This window comes from Barbatula barbatula (genome assembly GCF_947034865.1).
Source record: "Barbatula barbatula genome assembly, chromosome: 11".
Lineage (NCBI taxonomy): Eukaryota > Metazoa > Chordata > Actinopteri > Cypriniformes > Nemacheilidae > Barbatula > Barbatula barbatula.
Window position 1 is genome coordinate 6,124,395 of NC_136774.1, and position 20,310 is coordinate 6,144,704.

The 20,310-nt window shown below is 38.7% G+C and overlaps 3 protein-coding genes across 5 annotated transcripts; 1 reads left to right on the forward strand and 2 right to left on the reverse strand.

The window, feature by feature from the left end:
• Positions 1 to 1,184: 1,184 nt before the first annotated feature.
• Positions 1,185 to 3,663, reverse strand: gins4 (GINS complex subunit 4 (Sld5 homolog)). Its single transcript, XM_079468529.1, has 7 exons — positions 3,264 to 3,663; positions 2,959 to 3,045; positions 2,764 to 2,877; positions 2,535 to 2,632; positions 2,319 to 2,407; positions 2,000 to 2,090; positions 1,185 to 1,899 (listed from the first exon to the last, which is right to left on the reverse strand). Exons 1-7 carry the CDS (start codon positions 3,360 to 3,362, stop codon positions 1,803 to 1,805), a joined length of 675 nt encoding a protein of 224 aa, XP_079324655.1. The 5' UTR covers positions 3,363 to 3,663; the 3' UTR covers positions 1,185 to 1,802.
• A 1,159-nt stretch (positions 3,664 to 4,822) lies between these two features.
• cox5bb (cytochrome c oxidase subunit 5Bb) lies at positions 4,823 to 6,917 on the forward strand (the record flags this gene model as incomplete). The annotated part of the gene is made up of 4 exons (XM_079467113.1): positions 4,823 to 4,844; positions 5,936 to 6,006; positions 6,090 to 6,185; positions 6,683 to 6,917. 4 exons carry the CDS (start codon positions 4,823 to 4,825, stop codon positions 6,788 to 6,790), a joined length of 297 nt encoding a protein of 98 aa, XP_079323239.1. The 3' UTR covers positions 6,791 to 6,917.
• A 314-nt stretch (positions 6,918 to 7,231) lies between these two features.
• On the reverse strand, positions 7,232 to 20,125 carry arid5a (AT-rich interactive domain 5A). 3 transcript variants are annotated; one of them, XM_079468401.1, is made up of 7 exons: positions 20,068 to 20,125; positions 17,689 to 17,777; positions 12,702 to 12,867; positions 12,419 to 12,471; positions 10,181 to 10,278; positions 9,638 to 9,791; positions 7,232 to 9,007 (listed from the first exon to the last, which is right to left on the reverse strand). In XM_079468401.1, exons 1-7 carry the CDS (start codon positions 20,069 to 20,071, stop codon positions 7,775 to 7,777), a joined length of 1,797 nt encoding a protein of 598 aa, XP_079324527.1. In that variant the 5' UTR covers positions 20,072 to 20,125; the 3' UTR covers positions 7,232 to 7,774. The 3 variants fall into 3 exon arrangements, with proteins under 3 accessions (XP_079324527.1, XP_079324526.1, XP_079324528.1); XM_079468400.1 differs by lacking the exon at positions 20,068 to 20,125 and adding an exon at positions 19,520 to 19,662; XM_079468402.1 differs by lacking the exon at positions 20,068 to 20,125 and adding an exon at positions 18,761 to 19,112.
• Between the last annotated feature and the right edge of the window lie 185 nt (positions 20,126 to 20,310).

Below are 20,310 nucleotides of genomic sequence, written 5' to 3' on the forward strand. Positions count from 1 at the left end.
AGAATAAAGGATGAAATGATATAAAGTGGATCATTGAGTGTATTACATGAAAATCATGATCTTCTGAATAATTTAGGTCAAACCATTAAGAAACATAAACAATGTTTGGCTTCGAAGTAACCTCTTGCTCCCTGTCAAGTTTACAGGAAAGTTTACAGGTCAAGTGAAGGTGTGACCACTTCCTGTGGCTTCATGTCAGAAGATTCCAGTCTTTGTATCAGTGTGTGCAATGCATTGGCCAACAGCTTGATTGTAATGTAATGTTTAAACTTCCTCTGATTCATGCCAGACTCGAACAGTTTGGGCTTTCGGTGTCACGTCTGCTAAAAGGAAGCTAACGTAATACCGGAAGCAATTGTCATAAAGCCCAACATTTACAAAGAACTGATGGGCAGTAGACAATACATTTGTGACGTCAGTGAAAGCATAGTACCCATTTTACTTATTCACACAGACTGTTCGAGTGTGTTTATTTATTAAAGTTGAACTTATTGAAAACATTTTCAACAAGTTTTATGCAGTGAATGAGTCTTCTGTCTGTCATAATTCATATTGCTGGAACAACAATACAAAATAAAGCGTGATAAAATGTATTTGTTTTGAAGAAATTGAGCAACGGGATAGGATGTGAGAGGAGGTGAAAGGGTAAGATTAAGGAATTGGTATCTGGCAAAGACAAGTCAAAAAGTCAACTGAAGACATGATGGGTTTTGTTATCCTCACGTTAACCCCGATAAGTTAATATACCTCAAAATATTTGTGGAAACTTACTACCTAAACACTTTTAAGTTAATAAACTCTCACTACTTTTGAGTAGAGAACACTAAATACATAAGAACATTAAACACAAAACAATTGAATAAACTTCATTTTTCATTTACTTGAGTTTCAAGTTAAAGGTTGTTTATGCTGTTGCCTCTGAAGCCTTGACAGAATCACATATCTTTGCATACATTATGAAACACCAGCAACTTAAAGGGATAGTTCACCCAAAAGTTCATATTCTGTCACGATTTACTCACCCTCAGGTTATTCAACCTGTATAAATGTACTTGTTCTGATGAACACAGAGAAAGATATTCGGACGAATTCTTGTAACTAAACTTGACAATGGTAGTCAATAGTGCCCCAGAACTGTTTGCAGTCCTACATTCTTTAAAATATCTTATTTTGTCCCTTTCAAAATTAAGATGCTACAAAAGGGTTTTCAACAGAACTATTTCTGATTCCTTAAAGACCCATTCACTCAAACATTCTTTCAAGAACCGTTTATTTCATTTATTAAAGTCTAAAGAAAACATTTTCCCACTACAAATAACTTTTTGTGAAGACAAAACTTTTACAGCATAGTTTACCACTTTTTATTGAGTGTGACAAGCACAAAGCGTTTCATTTAAAAATAAGCGATTTATGTTCAACAAGTGGAAATATAAATACAGTTTTTATTCCAGCACAACCCTAATGACCAGTGATCTAAAAGACCTCAATGCAATCCAACGACTTCCCATTTACAGAGAAAACTGCAGCTTCCGTTTCAAAGGCAAGTTCTCAGGGGTCGCACTGCATTTGTCAGAAGGCATTTAAAATGGTACTTTTTTCCCAAATCTTCGAGAACAATAATAAGAGAATTGAATGAGAATTTGAAGAAAACTGTTTTGGACATGCTAAGGAGTCCAAATGACAGTAAAGTGATCCGACTAGCAACACTGTGATCCAGCCAGACAGACGTTTAGATGGAGATGAGGAAACGAGTACAGAGATCACTGGTTTCTCTCTGAGGTGTTCATTCTGTTCCTGAGTTTCTAAATAAGTTGCACTGCACCGTTAGCCACTAGAGGTGCTATAGTACGGTAACGCATGAGATGCTGGGAACCTTCATCCAAGTCCACAACATATTCCCTGAAAAAAGAAAGATGCACTACATTTAGGAATTCTTCATTTTACAGCAATAAAACCAACATAGCGTTTTTCGAGAAGTGTTGTTTTTGTGTTGCCGTACCTCTGCTCATCAGTCTCAGGTTCCACGAGGATATTCTCCTGCGTCTCTTTTACTCTCAGGAATACGAACGAGTCCAGGCAAGGCTCAGGAACTGCACAACAAGCAAACATATAAAAACAGTCAATCATTCACTTTAGTCTGATAATGGATCATTTCTGGTTCATAAATATACTTATGAAAGCAAATCTAAAAAGTTAATTGAATTATATACACTTTTGTTTCAACATATTCTTGTACGCTTTTGCGGTTAACCGTCAATACAGATTCAAAACAATATCCACAAATGTTCACAAAACAATTATTTCTTATTGGTGCTCACCAGCTTTCAGCATGTCAATGCTCTGCAAATTTGGTGGCATGTGTTTTAAAGCCACAGCACGCAAGTACACCTCTGTGTTGGCCAAATACCTAAACACAGAAGAAACAATTCTTAAACACCACAAACTTTGCGCCACGTACGTTATTGGAGAGAGAGACAGAGACATTAAGTAGATCCCGTTCAGTTTTGAAAATGGTTCTGAACGAATTCTCTCACTCTTTAGCGAAGGCAAACTCTTCAGGAGACAAAAACGAAGGGTCCCCGTCTGCACGAGACTTCTCCTTTTCCAAAACGTGAGGAAAAAACTTTTCTATCTAAGGAGACAACAAGAACTGTATGTGAGATGAATATAGTTTCCTGGCAAATGCTACTAATGTGACTACCAGAGCATTCGGGCTTTACATGTGAGCAAGACACTTAACTTACAGTTAGAATGATAAAATACCTTCTGCAGTCTTGAGCGGAGATAGCTGCTTAGAACAAAGCGGATGCGATCGATCTCCATACGGTGCATGCTGGCCTTCACATCACCTTTTCTGACTCTCTGGAGATTTTCTTCCTGCACACACACACACACACACACGTTTCACCAAAACCCTGTTTATAACAGTACGTGATCTCTTATGCTATTTACACCTACCATGTGTGTGAGCTGCTCCATCACACATTCCACCAACTCGGACTTGTTCTCCAACAGTTCTGGAGCAAACTTCTCATTAAGCCAAGCCTGAAACACAGCATCAAAGTTGACCTCTTGATAAGTGACACACATTAAAGCTTTCTAAAAAGCACATTACTAACCTTGACTATGTCATACTTAATTATCTCATAATTAATAAGTGTAACCTTAGGTGGTGGAGTGTGCAAAGGTGTAATACTGTACATGCAAATGTTTACTTCTTTGAAGAATACGACATGATATCAAGTTAGGTTCCGATTTCTTACCTCCTGCAATTTGGAGATGAGCTCCGCTGGGGTCATCACATCTTCCTGACTCTCCTCTTCTCCGCTGACCTCACCGGCATCTGACATCGCATCCGCCATCGCGAAACAATGCACGAACTGATCCTAAAATATCAAATAAATCCAAAGCTGCTACGGTTGATTCAAAGAAGAATTAAGTCTCGTTCTTTCTTTAGAGGTGCACTCCGTGTATTCGCATGCACATACACATAGTGTGGGCGAAACCTTTTTAATGTAAGCGAAAGTATATCATGTCAGACTTTCTGATGTTTACATTCTCTTGCGCGATCAGTGCGTGATACAAGCGGTACGGAATTTAGCGCCAAAAAGACCACGTGACAAGGCGATGACGCCACTGTGTGTGTTCGAGCTGGTTGAAGTCGCGCGCGTTTACGCTTAGATAAGCCTTAAAGTATTTTCGAGACACCGTTTATAAATATGAATGCAAAATAATGTTTATGTCAGATTGGTTTAATACAGATTTATAAGTATAATATTGTTATTAAGAACATAAATAGTACAATGTACAATATAATATCAAATTATATTATACATAATACTATATCTTGAAATATTATTGCTTTAAAAACGATTTTTTTTGTATTGGAAATTGTTCAAGAAATAGTGCCGATTAGAAATAAAACGAAGAATCGATTTAATCATTAAAACAAAGAAACGTAAACGAATAAATAACTTTTTAATTGAGGAATTAACAGACTTATTTCAAATGATTTATTTAATTTGTGTTTTAACATGTAGTTTAATCGAACAATAAAACGATAAATAAACAAATCATTTTAAATGCATAAATAAATACATACATTTAAAACTGTTCATTTGATTCATGCTTTAACACTTAAAAAATAAAACAATAACAAGTTTTAAATGCACATTTTAAATAGCTTTTTATGAAAAGCACAAATGCTTTTTTCAAAAGGATAGAAGATAAAAGTATAACATTGAGATTTTGATCATTCATCCAGGACGCTAGATGTCAGCATTGCGCTTTTCTTGCGCTGTTCTTCATATCAGACACACACAGCAGCTGTATGAGTGTTTGTGTCGGAGTTTGTGGGCACCGGACAGAATTATGGCAGGCAGGTAGGCAGGCAGGCAGACAGACAGACAGACAGACAGACAGACAGACAGACAGACAGACAGACAGACAGACAGACAGACAGACTCTTCATCCGATAAGCAGCTCGTGTTGTTTACGGTCGACGAGCTCAGCGTGCCATTAGAGGGCAGGCATCTGGAGGTTAAAGGCAGTGTAGGCAATCCTGTCCCGTTTTTGTCATGCTGGTTGGAAGTCTCTTAACATCATGATAGAAATCAATTAGTAAAGGGAAACATTGGTATTTTATATAATTATGTGTCGTCTGTGAAAGGCGTGGGGTCAAAAAATGTGGGACCAATTACTGCCCGAGGGCAACGATACGACGTGTACGTTGTCAGTCAGCCTATTTTGCGCCCCTCACTGCGCTCCCTGTTCACGCAGACATCATACGTCATCAGCGCACTCATGTGCGGGCAGCGGGACAATGGCGGATAGACGGAGAGCAGGTACCTGGAGATGTTGGTTATTGTTGTCGTGTAATTCATTTTGTACTATATTGTTTTCTCACAGGCTAATGTGACACGACTTCACTGGAACCGCGAATGTGCGCGCGCTCATTTGTTTTGGAGGAGGCGTGGCTATCGATGACGATTCGCGAGAGGGAGGGGTCGTATGGTTTCACTGCTAGGAGTCTACTCTGCCTTTAAAGGGTTTCATCTATAACTCAATACTGCAGATCTTTAAACTTTTTGAGTAGTGTTTCTCTGTCACCTTAAACATCAGTTAATCTTTAGTGCTTTTGCGCATGGCATGTTTCATATGCAAAAAAAATATGCACATTAAAGGTCATGGACGTAAATTAATGGAGAATTCGCTTGTGCATATTAACCATTCAGTCTTCTTACTGTTGTCCAAGTACTGCAATACCAAAGAACGATTTGTATTTCACGTTACTGGTAGGAATAGCAGTTCTTGTAATGTTAAAGTTTCAGTTATAAACTTCCGTTACTTCTCGAAATGACTGAATGTAAAACAAATTTGGCGAGATATCAATATTAATTGAATGCAAAATAATATTTATGTCAGATTCGTTTTATACCGATTATATCTATAGATACGGTAATATAAAGTATAATATTTTTATAAAGAACGTAAATAGTACAATGCACAATATAATATCAAATGATATTATACATAATAGTATGTTATCTTGAAATATAATTATTATTGCTTAACTGCATTGTAAAGCAGCAAACACATCTATTCTTGTGTACCCGTCTATATTTTATTTTGAAAACAGGGGCAAACATCATTAAAAGAGTTTCCCCCGTAACTGCGTTGGGACTGAAGATTATGAAAAGGAATATAAACGTCATTTGACCAATCTTATTTAAGCATGCGAATGTTTCATGACAGCTAGAATTGACATTTTGTCATATGTATCATAAAATGTATGTTTCATTAACTAAATTGCATACGTTTGATTTGACTGTGATGTTATTTAATAAATACAGTTGGATGGACATACAAGTACAATATTTGGTGAATCTCAGTATAGTGCTGCTTTGTTGTCATATTCACTTGACTTTGCGTTCAGGTATTCCGTCAGATGAGGAGCAAGCCACCGGTCTGGAGAGGATTGTGTTGCAAGCCGCCAAAAAGGAAATAAGTATGTTGTATAATGTGACTTCTGATCAGATAAAGGGTATAGTGTGAATGTAGAAGAATGACTACCGTCTTTCTTCCAACAGGATCCATATAACATTTTGAAACCAAAGGAGTATTCAGGCTCCGAAGAAGACCCTCATATCGTTCCCTCAATCACCAACAAGAGGATTATTGGTTGTGTTTGTAAGTCATAGCACAAATCTATCAACAATCATTTAATATGATCAACACACTACAACATTTCAACTCATTGCATTTGACTGGAGCGGTTTGGTGTTGTTGCTTTATCTTTTACACTGCAAGATTGTGTGCCAATGTTATCAAACGTGACTTTAAATGTTGAACCGTCTGTGAAAGCTTAATAGGTCCTATTTATATCTAGCCAACTACAGTACTGATATCGCTGCAGTTTAAGGCTTTTGTCACAGATCTAAAAATCGTCTGCAACCGTGAATCCTATTACTTCTCAATATTCACCCATTCAACCTACTGACCTACAGTATGTTTACTTAAAACAACCCTCAAGCATAAATTAAGAATTAACAGCAGTCTAGATTTTCACCATAAATGTCATAGGTGTGTTGTAAGTGGAATGCATTATAACCCAGGCTTTTCTGGGGACTGATTTACGATCTTTGGAGAACACTATCAACTATTATGTTTTTGTGTTGGTGAGGAAGACAACACAGCGGTGGTTTGGTTTTGTTTGCATAAGGGTAAAGGTCAGCGCTACCCATCATGCGGCGCATACTACAAACTTGTTCCACATGAATTACCCCATTAAAATCACATCTGTGTTGTACAGAAGAGCTAAAACACTCCCAACGGACTATTAAACACCATAGATGTATGGCAAAGGCATAACGTATTTCGTTGCTGTTCCCTATTCTGCAGATTTAGACATGAATTGCACTATTTAGGGACCCATTTAGGTCTTTCTCACAAGAGCACATAAAGCGTTGTAATATTTATATTCTGAAAATAGACCCCTGTAACATTTTCCTTTGGTCTTGTTTGTAATATTTTAAGAGTAATAGTTTACATACCTTGAAACAACATTCCAAATTTGTGCCAATAATAAAAAATGTTCTTGTTACATAAGATGTTACTAATAACTCGCAGCTACAGCGTTACAAAAGCAAGCGAGGTGATTTGACCTGAAGTTGACCCTGCTTTGCTTTTCAAATGTAGAGAAATTACATTCCCTACACCCAAGTGCATATCCAGTCAGTAATCTGCCGATTCAGATCGTGCTGCGAACTGAACAAATCATTTGAACTGATTCGTGAACCTATTCAGATGGTTTTGCCCATTGTTCAATTAATGCTTACAAAAGAATCCACTTAAAATAATCAATCACTCGGGAATGCCCGTAAAAAGAGACAACAACCTTGAAATAAACGACGCATTTTATAGTGCATATTTTAAAAGGAAGGAACGAAGGAACGTCACGCAATGTAACAAAGTAAAAGTACAGATTTTCTATTAGAAATATATTCAAGTAAGAGTAAAAGTACCCACTTTTAAATTTGCTTTAAAAGTACATATTTTCCAAAATGTTACTCAAGTAAATGTAATGAAGTAAATGTAGCGCGTTACCACACACCTCTGTGAACAATCCCTTTAAGTTACAATTACTCTTAGTTGTATCTGTAACAGTATAATCAGGTTTTCTTAAAAACAAGAAACATATATTGAGAAAATAAATAAGGTCCATTTTTATTTCAAGTCCAGACAGTAAGGACCAGCAATATCACACCAGTATGGATCAATAAGGTTGTAGCCCTGCCATGCTATATCCAGCAGGTGGATGCCAAAGTTGTAACGGATACGGATAGGAAGGCATGGTGGCCTCGTATGAACCGGGAAAAGACGTGGCCAGTGGTGGGTAATGCATAGTACGGGTTGCTGGTGGGATAGGAAGATGTGTAGGAAGAAGGACATGTTGTAGAGATTTCAACTGTTCACTTAAGTCTGCTCGAGGTCTCTCCAGCAGGTGAGGTAACGTCAGACTTCCATGGGGGGGGTAAAAATACTGTGGAGTTGGCAGTGGATTGGGCAACACTGTCTTTGCCTTATCCTTCTTCTCCGTAATAATAAAAGGAGGTGCCACTGTAATCTTCCTCAAGTAGGGATCGTCTGCGGTGGGCCTCTTAAGGACTTGCTGGTGGTAAGACATGTGCGGTTTAAAGACATGCTGGATTGACCTGCATGGATCACTGCGTGGAAGGACTTTGGAGAAGCTAGAGGCATGAGGGATCCAGTAGGACTTGCTGTTGTATGAGGCTGGCGAGGGTAGCCTGAGGGCCGAAGGTCTGGCGCCGGAATTACCATCCAAGCTCCATGACCCAAGACCCTTCTGGGACTTCTCAGAGTGTGCTGGCCCAACCGCCAGGTATTCCCGGGAATGGTACCGATGGTAGTTGGCGAGATCTTTGATATTCGGGTAACAACTCTGAGGCTTGCACAATGCGGTGCTACTAGCCTCTGACATGGGAACAGTAGATACACGGGATGGCGTTTTACTCTCAGTCTCTATAACAGGGGACTTTTGGGTTGTCACAGCTATACAGTCTTCAGAAGAGACTGAGTAAGGAGAAGGGCTGCGGGAAAAGGAAGAAGATGGTGAAGAGACGGGGAGAGGCGAGCCATCGGATGAGTGGCGGGTGCGAGTCGAGGACTTACACGAAGGGGACTTGGAGAAATGGGAAAGATGTATAACTGAGGGTCTCTCTAGTTCCGCCCCATCTTCTGTAGTGCCAGACGCAGGCACGTTGAGGCTGGCCTGAGCCAGACGCTTCTTTTTCTCTAAAGGGGAGATGACCTCAGAAGGGGTGGGACTCTGAAGAAGAGGGTTCTCCCTGGAGCAGGCTCTGGGGCAGGCACGATGGACTGAGGATATTGATGACTGGTCAGCGTCTGAACGTTCGGAGGATGTTGACGACTGGCAGCGATAGGAACACAAACTCCTATTACAGCAATTATCTGATGCTAATTTCTCCTAGAAATACAAGCAGACAACTTTTTTACCAACAGCATATTTTGTAGTACATGGAAAAAGTATTGGGACGCTCCTTCTTATGAACAGGTTTGACTACTTTGAGCACAAATCTTGATGCTTTAGCATATAATGATATTCAAGAGAATTGTGTGCTTCTAATTTTGTAGCAACAGTTTGGCCAGGACCCTTTTCTATTCCAACATGACAATGCCCGTCTGCACAAAGCAAGATTAAAAAATAAATGATTGATTCAGTCTAGTGTGAAAGAACTTGACTGGTCTGAAAAAATCTCAAACCTGAACGCGCTTGAGTCAAACACTCATCCAAACCATTATTGACTTTGTTGCACACTGGGCTACAATGATTTTAGAACAGAGAAAGGCCCTTCCAAACTGTTGCAAAAAAGATGTTTTTTTACGTGGTATTATTTGGTATAGCATTTATATTTGTTTTGATTGAAATTACTGGAATAGATAAGGTGGCGTCCTAATGCTTTTATCCATACAGTGTATCTTAATGCCATAAAAAAATTCATAAGGCTCCAAAATATACCATACAGAATAAATCGTTCTATTATATTGGCCAGCACCACTGACACAGGAGGTTTTCCAGAAGGTTCTTCACACTCACCTCACATTCATCTTTCTCCATCTTTCTCTTCTTCTTGCTCTCTGGCTTGCTACCCCTGTTCTCTGGGTTTCTCTTGTATTGTTTGCGAGGTTTGGCAGGTGGCAGCGGTTTGTCCTCCTCTCCCTTCATTTGTCGCTCAAAGGGCAACACCAACCTGCAGGAAATAAAGAGTTTTACTGTAAGGGCTGTGGCTGACACACTGAGCCATGATGCTCATATCGGCAATGTGAGTTTGAATCTGGCACTTGTGTGTTAACATTGGTTTTCTGGGTGGTTGCTATTTAAGGGTGTACTGAGTGGTTTATTTCTGACTACATTTTTTAAAATGTCCACCCACAATACGCTATTTATAGCTACTGAAATTGGTTCGTAAAAATTATCGTGACTTATATTGATAGTAAGGTTTAAGTTATACTGTCTATATAATACATGGTTATGTATAGGAAATACTGTCAAAGTACATAGTTTTCACTTATGTATACACAAACACTTGCATACAGTTAGAAAACTGATTGGTCTATTGTCACTTTAACATAAGTTTACCTTTCGTAATGTCTGCGTGTGCAGGTGGCTGCGCTTGTACTGCCTGGACTTCCACCCAGCTCGTCGTACACATTCTTCCACAGCCTGCGTGCTGTTACCTGGAAACAAACATTTACATTAAGCCTTTTAACTCTAAATATGACCAATCAGAAAACACCCTTAAAAAGATCTATGAGTATCTGTGCTAGAAGTTAAGCATCTATGCTGTAGACCACTTCACAAGTTTACAAAAACTGGTCAGGAAACAATTCCAGTTTTAGTTTTTTTTGTCAATTTTTGGAAATCTCACATATAATTACAACGTAAAATATATTTGTTTAACATTTTGATTCGGCTATAAATGTTCTGTTCAAAAGTTTGTGTAGCGTTAAATATCTGAAACGGGAAGTTCTTCTGGACAAGCGTTGGACCAGCGCTGTTTACATCTTCCGAAGTTGTATTTACATTGATGTTGGCTACCATTTAGTTTCTATGGGTCTATTATGCTATGGGTACATCATGTGCCATTTTGGAACAGTAAAAGTCATGACAACAGAGTTCACGCATGGTTTCATCAGACGCACACGCAAGTTAACTTCCGGTCTGTGTTTGTTGATCAGTCTGACTAGTGGCTATTTTATATTTTATTTCATTTATATTTATATTAATTTATATTTTATTGCATAGTAATTGTGTTACATAAACAAAATTGTTGAATTATATTGAAATATTTTTTTTTAATCTGTTCTGTAACTAAAATTTAAGTTTAGCCCAGTACGGTTCTTCTATTGGTAAGACATGCTTTTAACTTGCCAGCTAATGTCATTTACTTGTTATTTGTTTCGTTATTTGTCATTTGTTCGGATTTGAACCGAAAGTTACGTTTGGGCCACAAAAGCGCGCAAAAACCTGTGCAGTGTTATGGCCAAATTCCATGTTTTTTTCCGTGAATGAGGACAGCAACTGAAATGTTGACTGTTCCAAGATGGCAGACACGTCGATGTGTCTGGAACATATACATATCGTCACTATTTGACTGAAACGTTGTACCTCCATTTTGCATTATTTTCTCATAAATCATTACTTTCAGTCACCCTTCATATGTACGTATGTCTGTGGGTTTCGTAAATGAGCAGTTGAACACACTGAACGAAATAACTATTGAAAAAATGCAGTGTATTTCCTGTTAAGGGACAGTTTGGTGGTTACAAGATTTCAGTCTGGCAGCTGTGTAACCTGGTATGTATGGTTCAAGGTAGATGCTAGCTGACCCAGTCTGTGGCCCATCCCCAAGTCTCTTTAAATATGACCCGTAGATAAGGCTCTGGTCTTATCTACAAGGTGACTTTGTGAGTTTTATCATGAACCAGGCAAAAGTCACATCGCAAGTGCATTAGTAAGCACCAACAAGGAAATAATTGTGCTTTGAAAAAAAACACATTATGTTGTGTGTATTGCGTGCACTGCATTATCAGTCTGATCAGCTTTTGTCATAGTGGAACTTCACGATTAGTCATTATTTAGTTTCAGAGGTTGTTCGCTTGTGTCGAAGAACACACAATGAATTTACTTTCACAGGCTTTTGAGCGTTTTTCACCTTTAGCATGTTAATACCGTCCTGACTGTTTGCTAAATTCAGTTAATAGCTGGGTACTTTTATCGTCAGGTGCCATCTCAAGCCTTTGTTTATAGCAAGCGTTATGTATGTTTATGTATGTTACCGGACTGATGCAATAAAGTATTTTTAGCACAGCTTTTTTTCCACTTTCCACTCCCAGACCTTATTAACCCACACAAACCCCCCCCCAAAAAACATAAACGGCTTCGGACTGTAATCGCACATGGATAAAGCATTGTTTGATCAGGCAGGTTTTACTGACCACACGCACGCTACAAAAATACAAACGCTTTAGCACCTCACACTGAATGGAAACTTGAGTGTGAGAAAACAAAGCTCTGTAGTAGCAGATCTGGGCAGAAAGAGCTAAATGAAAGATGGACCCTCTGTTCTCATTGTGGTCGTAACGGTCACTGCTATATACGATGGCGTGAGCCAAAACCATCGTAGTTTCCACTGTGCAAATGCACGACCTTCTTCTCAACTTCCTCATTGGCAGCTGAAGTGTCGTCCAGCAGACAGAAGGTATACATGCACAACGTATCGGTAAGCTATGAATGAGAGACCTATTTTACAGATGGCAGGTTGTGAAAAAAAGCATCTGGAGGTTTGCGTGCTCGAGGTTGCATGAGGGTACTTACTGCATCATATCCTCCCAGCGTCTCCACAGCTTTGTAGATTTTCCACAGGTTGACTGGAAACAAGAAAGTGTCAACACACATCTCAAAATCCAAGCAAGTCTCAATATGTTTATAAACATTTTAAACCAAAAATCCGGTCTGTTTTGATAGGCGTCGCAGACGACAGGGAAAAAACTGAATGCAAATAAAACACAGTTTAACCTTTTTTTCCGTATCAGACCTCGGACCCTAGTTTGAAAACCACCGGGCTAAATGATTGTTGCATGCAACAGTATGAACTCACTCTGTTTGAAACCAAGATGAGGAATTCTTTCTATAGGCGTCTCTCTATCCTTCATAAAACGATACAGATTGCTCACGAAGGTCCTCTCCTCACTCTCCGATTGGTCGGGTCTGAATCCCTCTTCACCGTTGTTGGTGGATACCGAATTCTCCATCTCCCTGCTGGTCTAGTGACGACAAAAATCGTGCGCTGTTAAATTATTCATTCACATGCAATTCCTTTAAACAATTTGCGTTCTATAATAGGTTCACATTATACGTTTGCAGTATTTAGTAGCTTTAGCCTCACATGCATGCAATTCAGGGAGTTTTTTGTCATGGAAAACAACACTAGCTTTCTAAAGCACATTCCCCCCTTCCTAAATTAAATGTTCATATTAAAATAATATAAATATTAACAGAAAAAATATTCACATAACTATACTGTTCACAAATGTTCAGTGTGTATATATATATATATATTTCTATTATTTACATTGTAAAATCTCATGATAGTATTTCATGTAGGCCTACTGTATTTAAATTAACCTAAAAAGTTAAAATCAATGATATTTTCCCTTTCCTTCTTAAAAAAAAATAAAACTTACTAACCTCACTATTCTTAGCTTTGTATACTGTGCTAGGCTTTAATGGACTAGTTTTTTCACTGATGTATTTTGTTGCCTATGTTGTTATAATTGCTTCCAATGTTTCCTCGTCTGTAAGTCACTTTGGATAAAAGCGTCTGCTAAATGACTAAATGTAAATGTTAATGTGATTTTTTTTACCTTAATGCAGTAAAATTGTTCGCAATATTACAGCTGAGCTGAGAGTCCTTATTAACAAAATACAAAAACTATTCATTCATACCCTCAAAAATATCATCAATAGTAAAACGTTGCGATACATCACAGCACAAAAATCATTACTATGAATATTTTGGCCAATATTGAGATCAGGAAGTAATAGTTTCACCTCGATTATTTAGTTTTTGTCTTTGTTGGAAGCTAATTTTAATTCATTTTAAAGGATGACACGAAGGAAAATCGACACTTGTCAAATGGTGTGCAAAAGCAAAAATCTTTTAATTTTGCTATGTGACCTATTATCTGAGGTTCACACAGATAATATGGGAATAACATAATGTCCCACATAATATATGTTTCCCATTTTTGTCTATTTACATTTACATTTATTCATTTGGCAGACGCTTTTATCCAAAGCGACTTACAAGTAGTTTTATACAGTGGCACATTACTGCAGAGCAATCAGGGGTAAGGTGTCTTGCTCAAGGGCCCTTCAGTCATGACCTGCTGGCACTGAGATTAGAACCGGCAACCTTCTGCCCAACGCTCTAACCATTAGGCCACAGCTGACCCCTATTTCAGGAGTTCCCATCATAGTAGTTAGAATAAATAAACACGCTAGCCAATATAGTCAATATATGAATAAATGTGGGTGAGTTTGTGTCATTTACAGGAAGCAGTGTAATTCGAATTTCACTTTCACACGAACACAGTCGGCGAAATCTCTCACTGATTCATTTTCTCAGAGCCTCGTGCAAAATTGCAGGTGAAATAGGTGCTCACGCACCTCCGTTCTGAGAGCAGTCATATTGATACTGTGTGACACTGAAAACAAAACAGCTTTGGCTTTCACCACTACTTTCAATAAGTAACCAGACATCCTGTTTGAAGGGAAACCGAACCACTGGTGGGGTTTTCACAAAGGACAGACTATACTGGTGCTGTACTACACATGCTGTGATGAAGAATCAAGTGGTGCAAACTTGAGAAACTTTGCAGTTACTGCAAAAGAAGAAAGAGGCAATGGGTGATAGCTGCGGTGACAGATGCCCACAAATCGTATGATTTCCGGTTGAAAAAAAAATGTGACCAATGTCCCAATAAGCAAACTGCTAGCCTACTTCCTCCTATCAATGATATACTTGAGAAATTGAAGCGGGATTATATCATAAATTCTCAGTTGACAAAAAACTACCCCTGAATAAGCTTTCTTTCAGAATAAGTTTGAACACCCAGGAATGTGAGAACCTGCTCATAGTTTGTGACTATTTTACGAGGTGGCTTATTCGTACGAATCCATACGATGTGAATGTACGATTGTTAAAAAAGCAGTACAGAAGCCCCTCCCCTAACCCCACAACTATACCTAACATTGCTCAAGCTAAAGCGAATCAAACTAAAATATACAAACATCATCGCACAAATGTATACGATTCAATCAAAAAAGTCTCTACTATAATCTTGTCCCGACATAAGACATCAACGTCATAATGAGATTTTCTTTGCACCTTTTACCATCTGCCATGTTAAACATATAGAGGATTAGAAAGCACCAGATCTTGTAGAAACGGAAGTGACTGTACGGTATTTACAGAAAAAGCATATTCACCCTTTGTGGCAGTAAATACCAAAGTGGAAGTGCTAACATCCAACACCCAGGCACACAGGACAATGACCCATGGTTGAAGACAGGCCACAAGAGAGAAATGAAAGACTGAAGACTTGCAAAAATAAATGAATGGAAACTGTCACAGGATCGACCATGCAATATCTTCATCTTCTGATCATCATCTTCACATCACAAACCCAGTCTACTAACTGAAATTGACAGCATTACGACAAAACCACTCACGCCAAGAGCACATTATCATCTCTCCCACATTTAGTCAACATCGGATCGGCCAAACAGTGTATTGACAGTATATAATACTAATACAAGGTGGTTAAAGGGATAGTTTACCCCAAAATAAAAATTCGGACATCATTTAATCACCGTCATGTTGTTCAAAACCTGTATATGACTTTTTCTTTCTGTATACGGGTTCTGTAATACACAAAGGAAGATAGTTCGAGAAATGTCTTAGTGGTTTTGTGTTCACACAATGGAAGTCAATTGGGGCGATGTGCAGAACACAAAAGAAGATATTTTAAAGAAAGTTGGTAACAGAAAAACAAGACAGAAAGTCATACATGTTTGAAATGACATGCGGGTGAGTAAAGATGAAATCATTTTTATTTTGGGCCGGACTGTCCCTTTAAATCGAATTATTTGCACATAGAAGCCTTAAGTTTTCAAAAAACCTTAACAAACATTTTAACGTGCTTAGAAAACCAAACGCACCAAATAATGAAAAATATGGTTCACGTGAATGTTTATGTAAATTACTTTCTGATGCATATACACCTACTGTACACTGAAAGCAACCGATACACAAAGATAAAACCATTTATACCACTCTGCATATGAGAAGCGAAATTCCCCGCCGACTTCACACAGAAAGCTTTGGATTTCCATTTGACGACTTTAGTGGTTGTGCTGGCGTCAAGCCATTCGCTACCAAAGCAGGGTTGAGTTAGTGAGTTTCAGACTGAATAGAGTTCCTCAGACAGGCAACTTCTTCCCAGAATAAAGCCTTTACAATGACTAATATTGAACATATCAGGCTTTATTCTTACCGCTGAGCAATACAAGAAGACAAGAGGGCCCTTTTCAGTGTACTGATATGAGTAAACATCAAAACCTCCTCTGTAAAGGGAATAATATTGTGCACGCAGGTCCAGAAGCTGGGGCATCTAAAAGTCAGCGGTTGATTCATATTTTCCCTCGCTTCAGTGGTGAATAAGTTTCTTTTGCTGTGGGCACTGCTGATCTCCAATCTTCATCTTTGAGTCATCTTCACAGAAATTTCAATTGGCGGTTGATCTGATTGGCATCTACTCAAACACTTCCTGTTATATTGACAACACTGATAAGCAGCTTCGAGGAACGGCGCGCTAGAAAATATTCTTGGAATAGCTTTTGAATAGCTTCAAACTTCCAACAGCAGAGGGAGATTTTAATATTGAACAACATCGGCTGATATACAGTAAAACACAGATAGAAATTGTCGAGGAAATGTTCTTACGATAGAGCAAACAATTCAGTCGGTTTATACATTTTTGTATATAACACCGGTACGCATCTCATTCCACAGCCGCAACTTAACTTAACCACTTGATCAATAACACACATATTAAAGACCATTTGTTGCAATTCAAGACCGCGGTGAGGACTGAGCTCAGCACTTAAACTCTGCACTTGAGTTTCACACAGGAAGAGGTTTATTGTGCGTCTATAGCAGTGCCCCCTGGTCCCTTAACCATGACTATAAGCATAGCTCAGACCCCAATGTGAGAGACTTTCTGTGAGCTACAGCTCTACAATTTCCACCACATTCAAATTTCGGAAAAGTGCGTGGGTTAGTCGGCTGTGGCTCTGTCAATAACACTCTCAGAATGAGAGTTTATACGCGCTGATGAAGTCGCAGCGGGATGGCCAGCGCTCGCCACCAAAACCACATGGCTTTCAACTTCTGACGCCACCCTGGAAATATGATGCATCTTTGCACCAGCAAACAAAGGCTGTTCGTGAGAAAAAAGCCATCCGTGATTGTTTACTTGCGTATCTGTGTGCGTGCGGCCCAAAAGAAATGACTACACATGTCGCTTATTACAAGAGAATGAAGCACTCAAAACTCCCTTGTTCGATTGTTATTTTGACGAATTGGCGTTGTGGGGAACGGTACGACGGGTTTGAGTCAACGCGCGTAAATATACTGGAATGCCTGTTTTTCCTGCACGCAGAAAAACATATTTCTTACTAAATGAAAGTCAGATGAACATCGTAACCACAGACTGACACTGTCATGTGTTACTGACATAAGCATTTCTGTGTAACTGAAATATTGCAACAATACCAGAAAACCATTTGGCAACAGTTATTATTCTGAAAGGGGATCTGAGAGGTTATTATGATCAATTCCCGAGGATGACATTGAGAGAGCTCTCATTCGTGTCGTGATCACCCCTTCGTACAATAAACAAATCAGCCGTGTGACATTTACATAAAATATGTAGATGTTGATTTAAAACACAAAGCAGACTAACATAACGTGCGTGTTTGAAATGATACAAGTGTGAGAAAATAATCTTCCACTTTCTTACCTGGCTTGGTGAGTTCAGCTCCTGGCTTGTGTTATCACACACTTCTATTTGCTCGTCGCTAACATCCATCTCTCCACTCGGGTCCAACACTAAAACAAAAGCGATCGGCGGTTACACACATACTGTATATACGGGCAATGCACCACAACATCAAAAGCCATGTATACATGCACACATCGATATATATTTTCCACTGGTTAGGAGATATGGGTTTTGCAGTTGCTAGATATTTACAGACCAGTGTGGCCGATGGCCTACAGATAAGGCAGATGTTTATACAATAAGCAAATAAGACATCCACAAATATGCAGAACATTTCTTTTACGCAACGTGTGCTTGAACATCAAAACTGAAAACGGGAAAATGCAACGTTTGTTAGCAAGGCTGGTGGATTTTGAAACTGATGCGAAAGGCAGAAACACAACTTTCATTAGCCGAGTAATATTTCATCCCTGTTAAAGTATTAGTTCACCTAAAAATCTCAATTCTGAATGACTTTCTTTCATCCGCAGAACACTAAAGAAGATATTTTTAAGAATGTTGTTAACCGGCACTTATTCACTTGCATTGGTTTTGTGTCCTTACAATAGAAGTAAATGGGTGCCGGCGCTGTTCGGCCGCCAACTTTCTTTGAAATATCTTCTTTTGTGTTCTGCACGGGAAAGAAAGTCATACGGGTTTGAAATGACAAGAAGGTGAGGAAATGATGACATCATATTCACTCTTGGGTGAACTATCCCTTTCATTTCTATCACTTTTTAAAGGATATAGTTTTGTGTGAGCTGAGGTGACTGCACTATTATAATAAACCAAAGGAAAGATCTCTTACCTTAGTTTGTCAGATATAAATTTGCCCGTATGAGTTATTAGGCATGAATAGATCAACTATCTCTATTTAGAGAGCTGCTTTATAAAATGCAGTTTTCCTCTATTAAGTATTGAATTAAATAGAGAGAGAGAGAGAGAGAGAGAGAGAGAGATTCTAATATGAAACCACATGATTACAACACTATTTCCTGTCTGTATGCATAAACCACAGATATGCGATACCAAACTGAATAAAACGACATACGTGTGCAATCCAACAGTACATGGACGCTTCAGTGTATCATCTGGTCATCTCCCGCAAAAGTGTTTATTATGCAATCTGTTGTCGTTCTTACATTTCTCAACCCGGTCGAATCTGTTTGCAGAGGCTAATATGATGCAATGGTTTCATAGATGGAAACCGTATCAAGCAATCCTCCGTTCAAGCGTTGCTCAGAATCAGCACAATGTGTCCAGCACCTGATCCTAATTACAAACCGCATTGAATTATAGACTCTCCCCGGCCAGTCTGTACCTCAAAGTCTCCACTTCCCTTTCTCACAGCCTTCTCATCACTCTTTACACTCACATCTCTGTCTGTGACATCCAGCTACGCTTCACTTTCGAGATCAGACATTTCCTGTGCTAGGGCACAAAACACTCTTCTGTTATTTTACTTCCCTTTCTGAGCCACAGCGCAGAAAGGTTGGTACAAGTTTGACTGATATTATCACTGGTGTGAAAGTTCAAGCACATTGTCTCATATTGTCCAGGCATTTCTGGTTAAAGAGGGAGTGTTATTAATACCCAAAGATTACTTAAAACCGAGTTAAGTGATGAATTTCCTTAACAACGAACTGAATGGGATCGATATCTTCGCAATTGTAAAATAGGGCGATAGTTACATCATTACGCAACATTGAGATAAGAAGGATGTATGCGGAACAATGGTTTCACTCACAATATTAATGCAAAAAAGTGCAGTTATAAAAAGAAGCGAATGCATATATTTGAATGATGTTACCGTAAGTGATAACCATTTGAAATTTGCTCCCCGATCGGACAGAATCCAGCGTGATGCCCTGTGATGTCTTGTCATTATCTGTGTCTGTACTTTTATCAGATGAGGGGTTTTACGCTTTAACAGCACTGTGTTGCTATTTCTCTAAACCACTTCCTCAACCAGCACAACTTGTTAAGGTTATTCATATCTAGCCGTCATTACTGTCACTTAAATGACTTTAGTTACAGAAATATGTAACCCACGTTCCTTTATTCTTGCCAGCTGTGCATAGCTTTAGTGAATTTGTATTTGCATGATGTATTTGCCTATAAAGAACTTTAGCCTATATGTTTATTATATAAATAAACAAATTTAGAAAGTAAATGGAAACCTGATACATCTAAGAATTAGTTTTACAATGTATGTTCAAGAGACGCAATAGCTCGTTTTAACACTTACAGTAGTAAACCATATAAATTACACCGTCTAACCGTATATATTAAATAGTTATCAATCAGAGATTGTTAGTCGTCATAAATTGTCATAGAATTGCTGGAAAAGACACTCACCCATTTTGGAAAGACGCTTCACCGGCAGAGTCCTGCGCGTGTGACAGCTAAATCGCGTTTGATTGACAGCTCACCCCTCAGCACGCGCTTTTCTTCATGACTTCCTCATTCTGTTACAGGAGGAACCTTTTGGGACTTTGAGTTTTGCATGAATCGTTTGCGAGTTAGTGAGCTTTTCTTTGTTTATAAACATGCTGTCTTAAAAGTTTTTAAAAGTTATGGTAGGCTAATTTCAATTAAATG

Excerpts from the sequence above, each read along its gene's own strand:
- arid5a (XM_079468400.1), bottom strand. Across the intron at positions 10,279-12,418 it reads CGCTGGGAGGATATGATGCA|GTAACAGCACGCAGGCTGTG; the intron begins GTAAGTACCCTC and ends GTTTGTTTCCAG. Across the intron at positions 9,792-10,180 it reads ACACGCAGACATTACGAAAG|GTTGGTGTTGCCCTTTGAGC; the intron begins GTAAACTTATGT and ends TATTTCCTGCAG.
- gins4 (XM_079468529.1), bottom strand. The coding sequence starts at position 3,362 with ATGGCGGATGCGATGTCAGATGCCGGTGAGGTCAGCGGAGAAGAGGAG. Across the intron at positions 3,046-3,263 it reads TCATCTCCAAATTGCAGGAG|GCTTGGCTTAATGAGAAGTT; the intron begins GTAAGAAATCGG and ends GCTGTGTTTCAG. Across the intron at positions 2,408-2,534 it reads GAGTTTGCCTTCGCTAAAGA|GTATTTGGCCAACACAGAGG; the intron begins GTGAGAGAATTC and ends TTCTGTGTTTAG.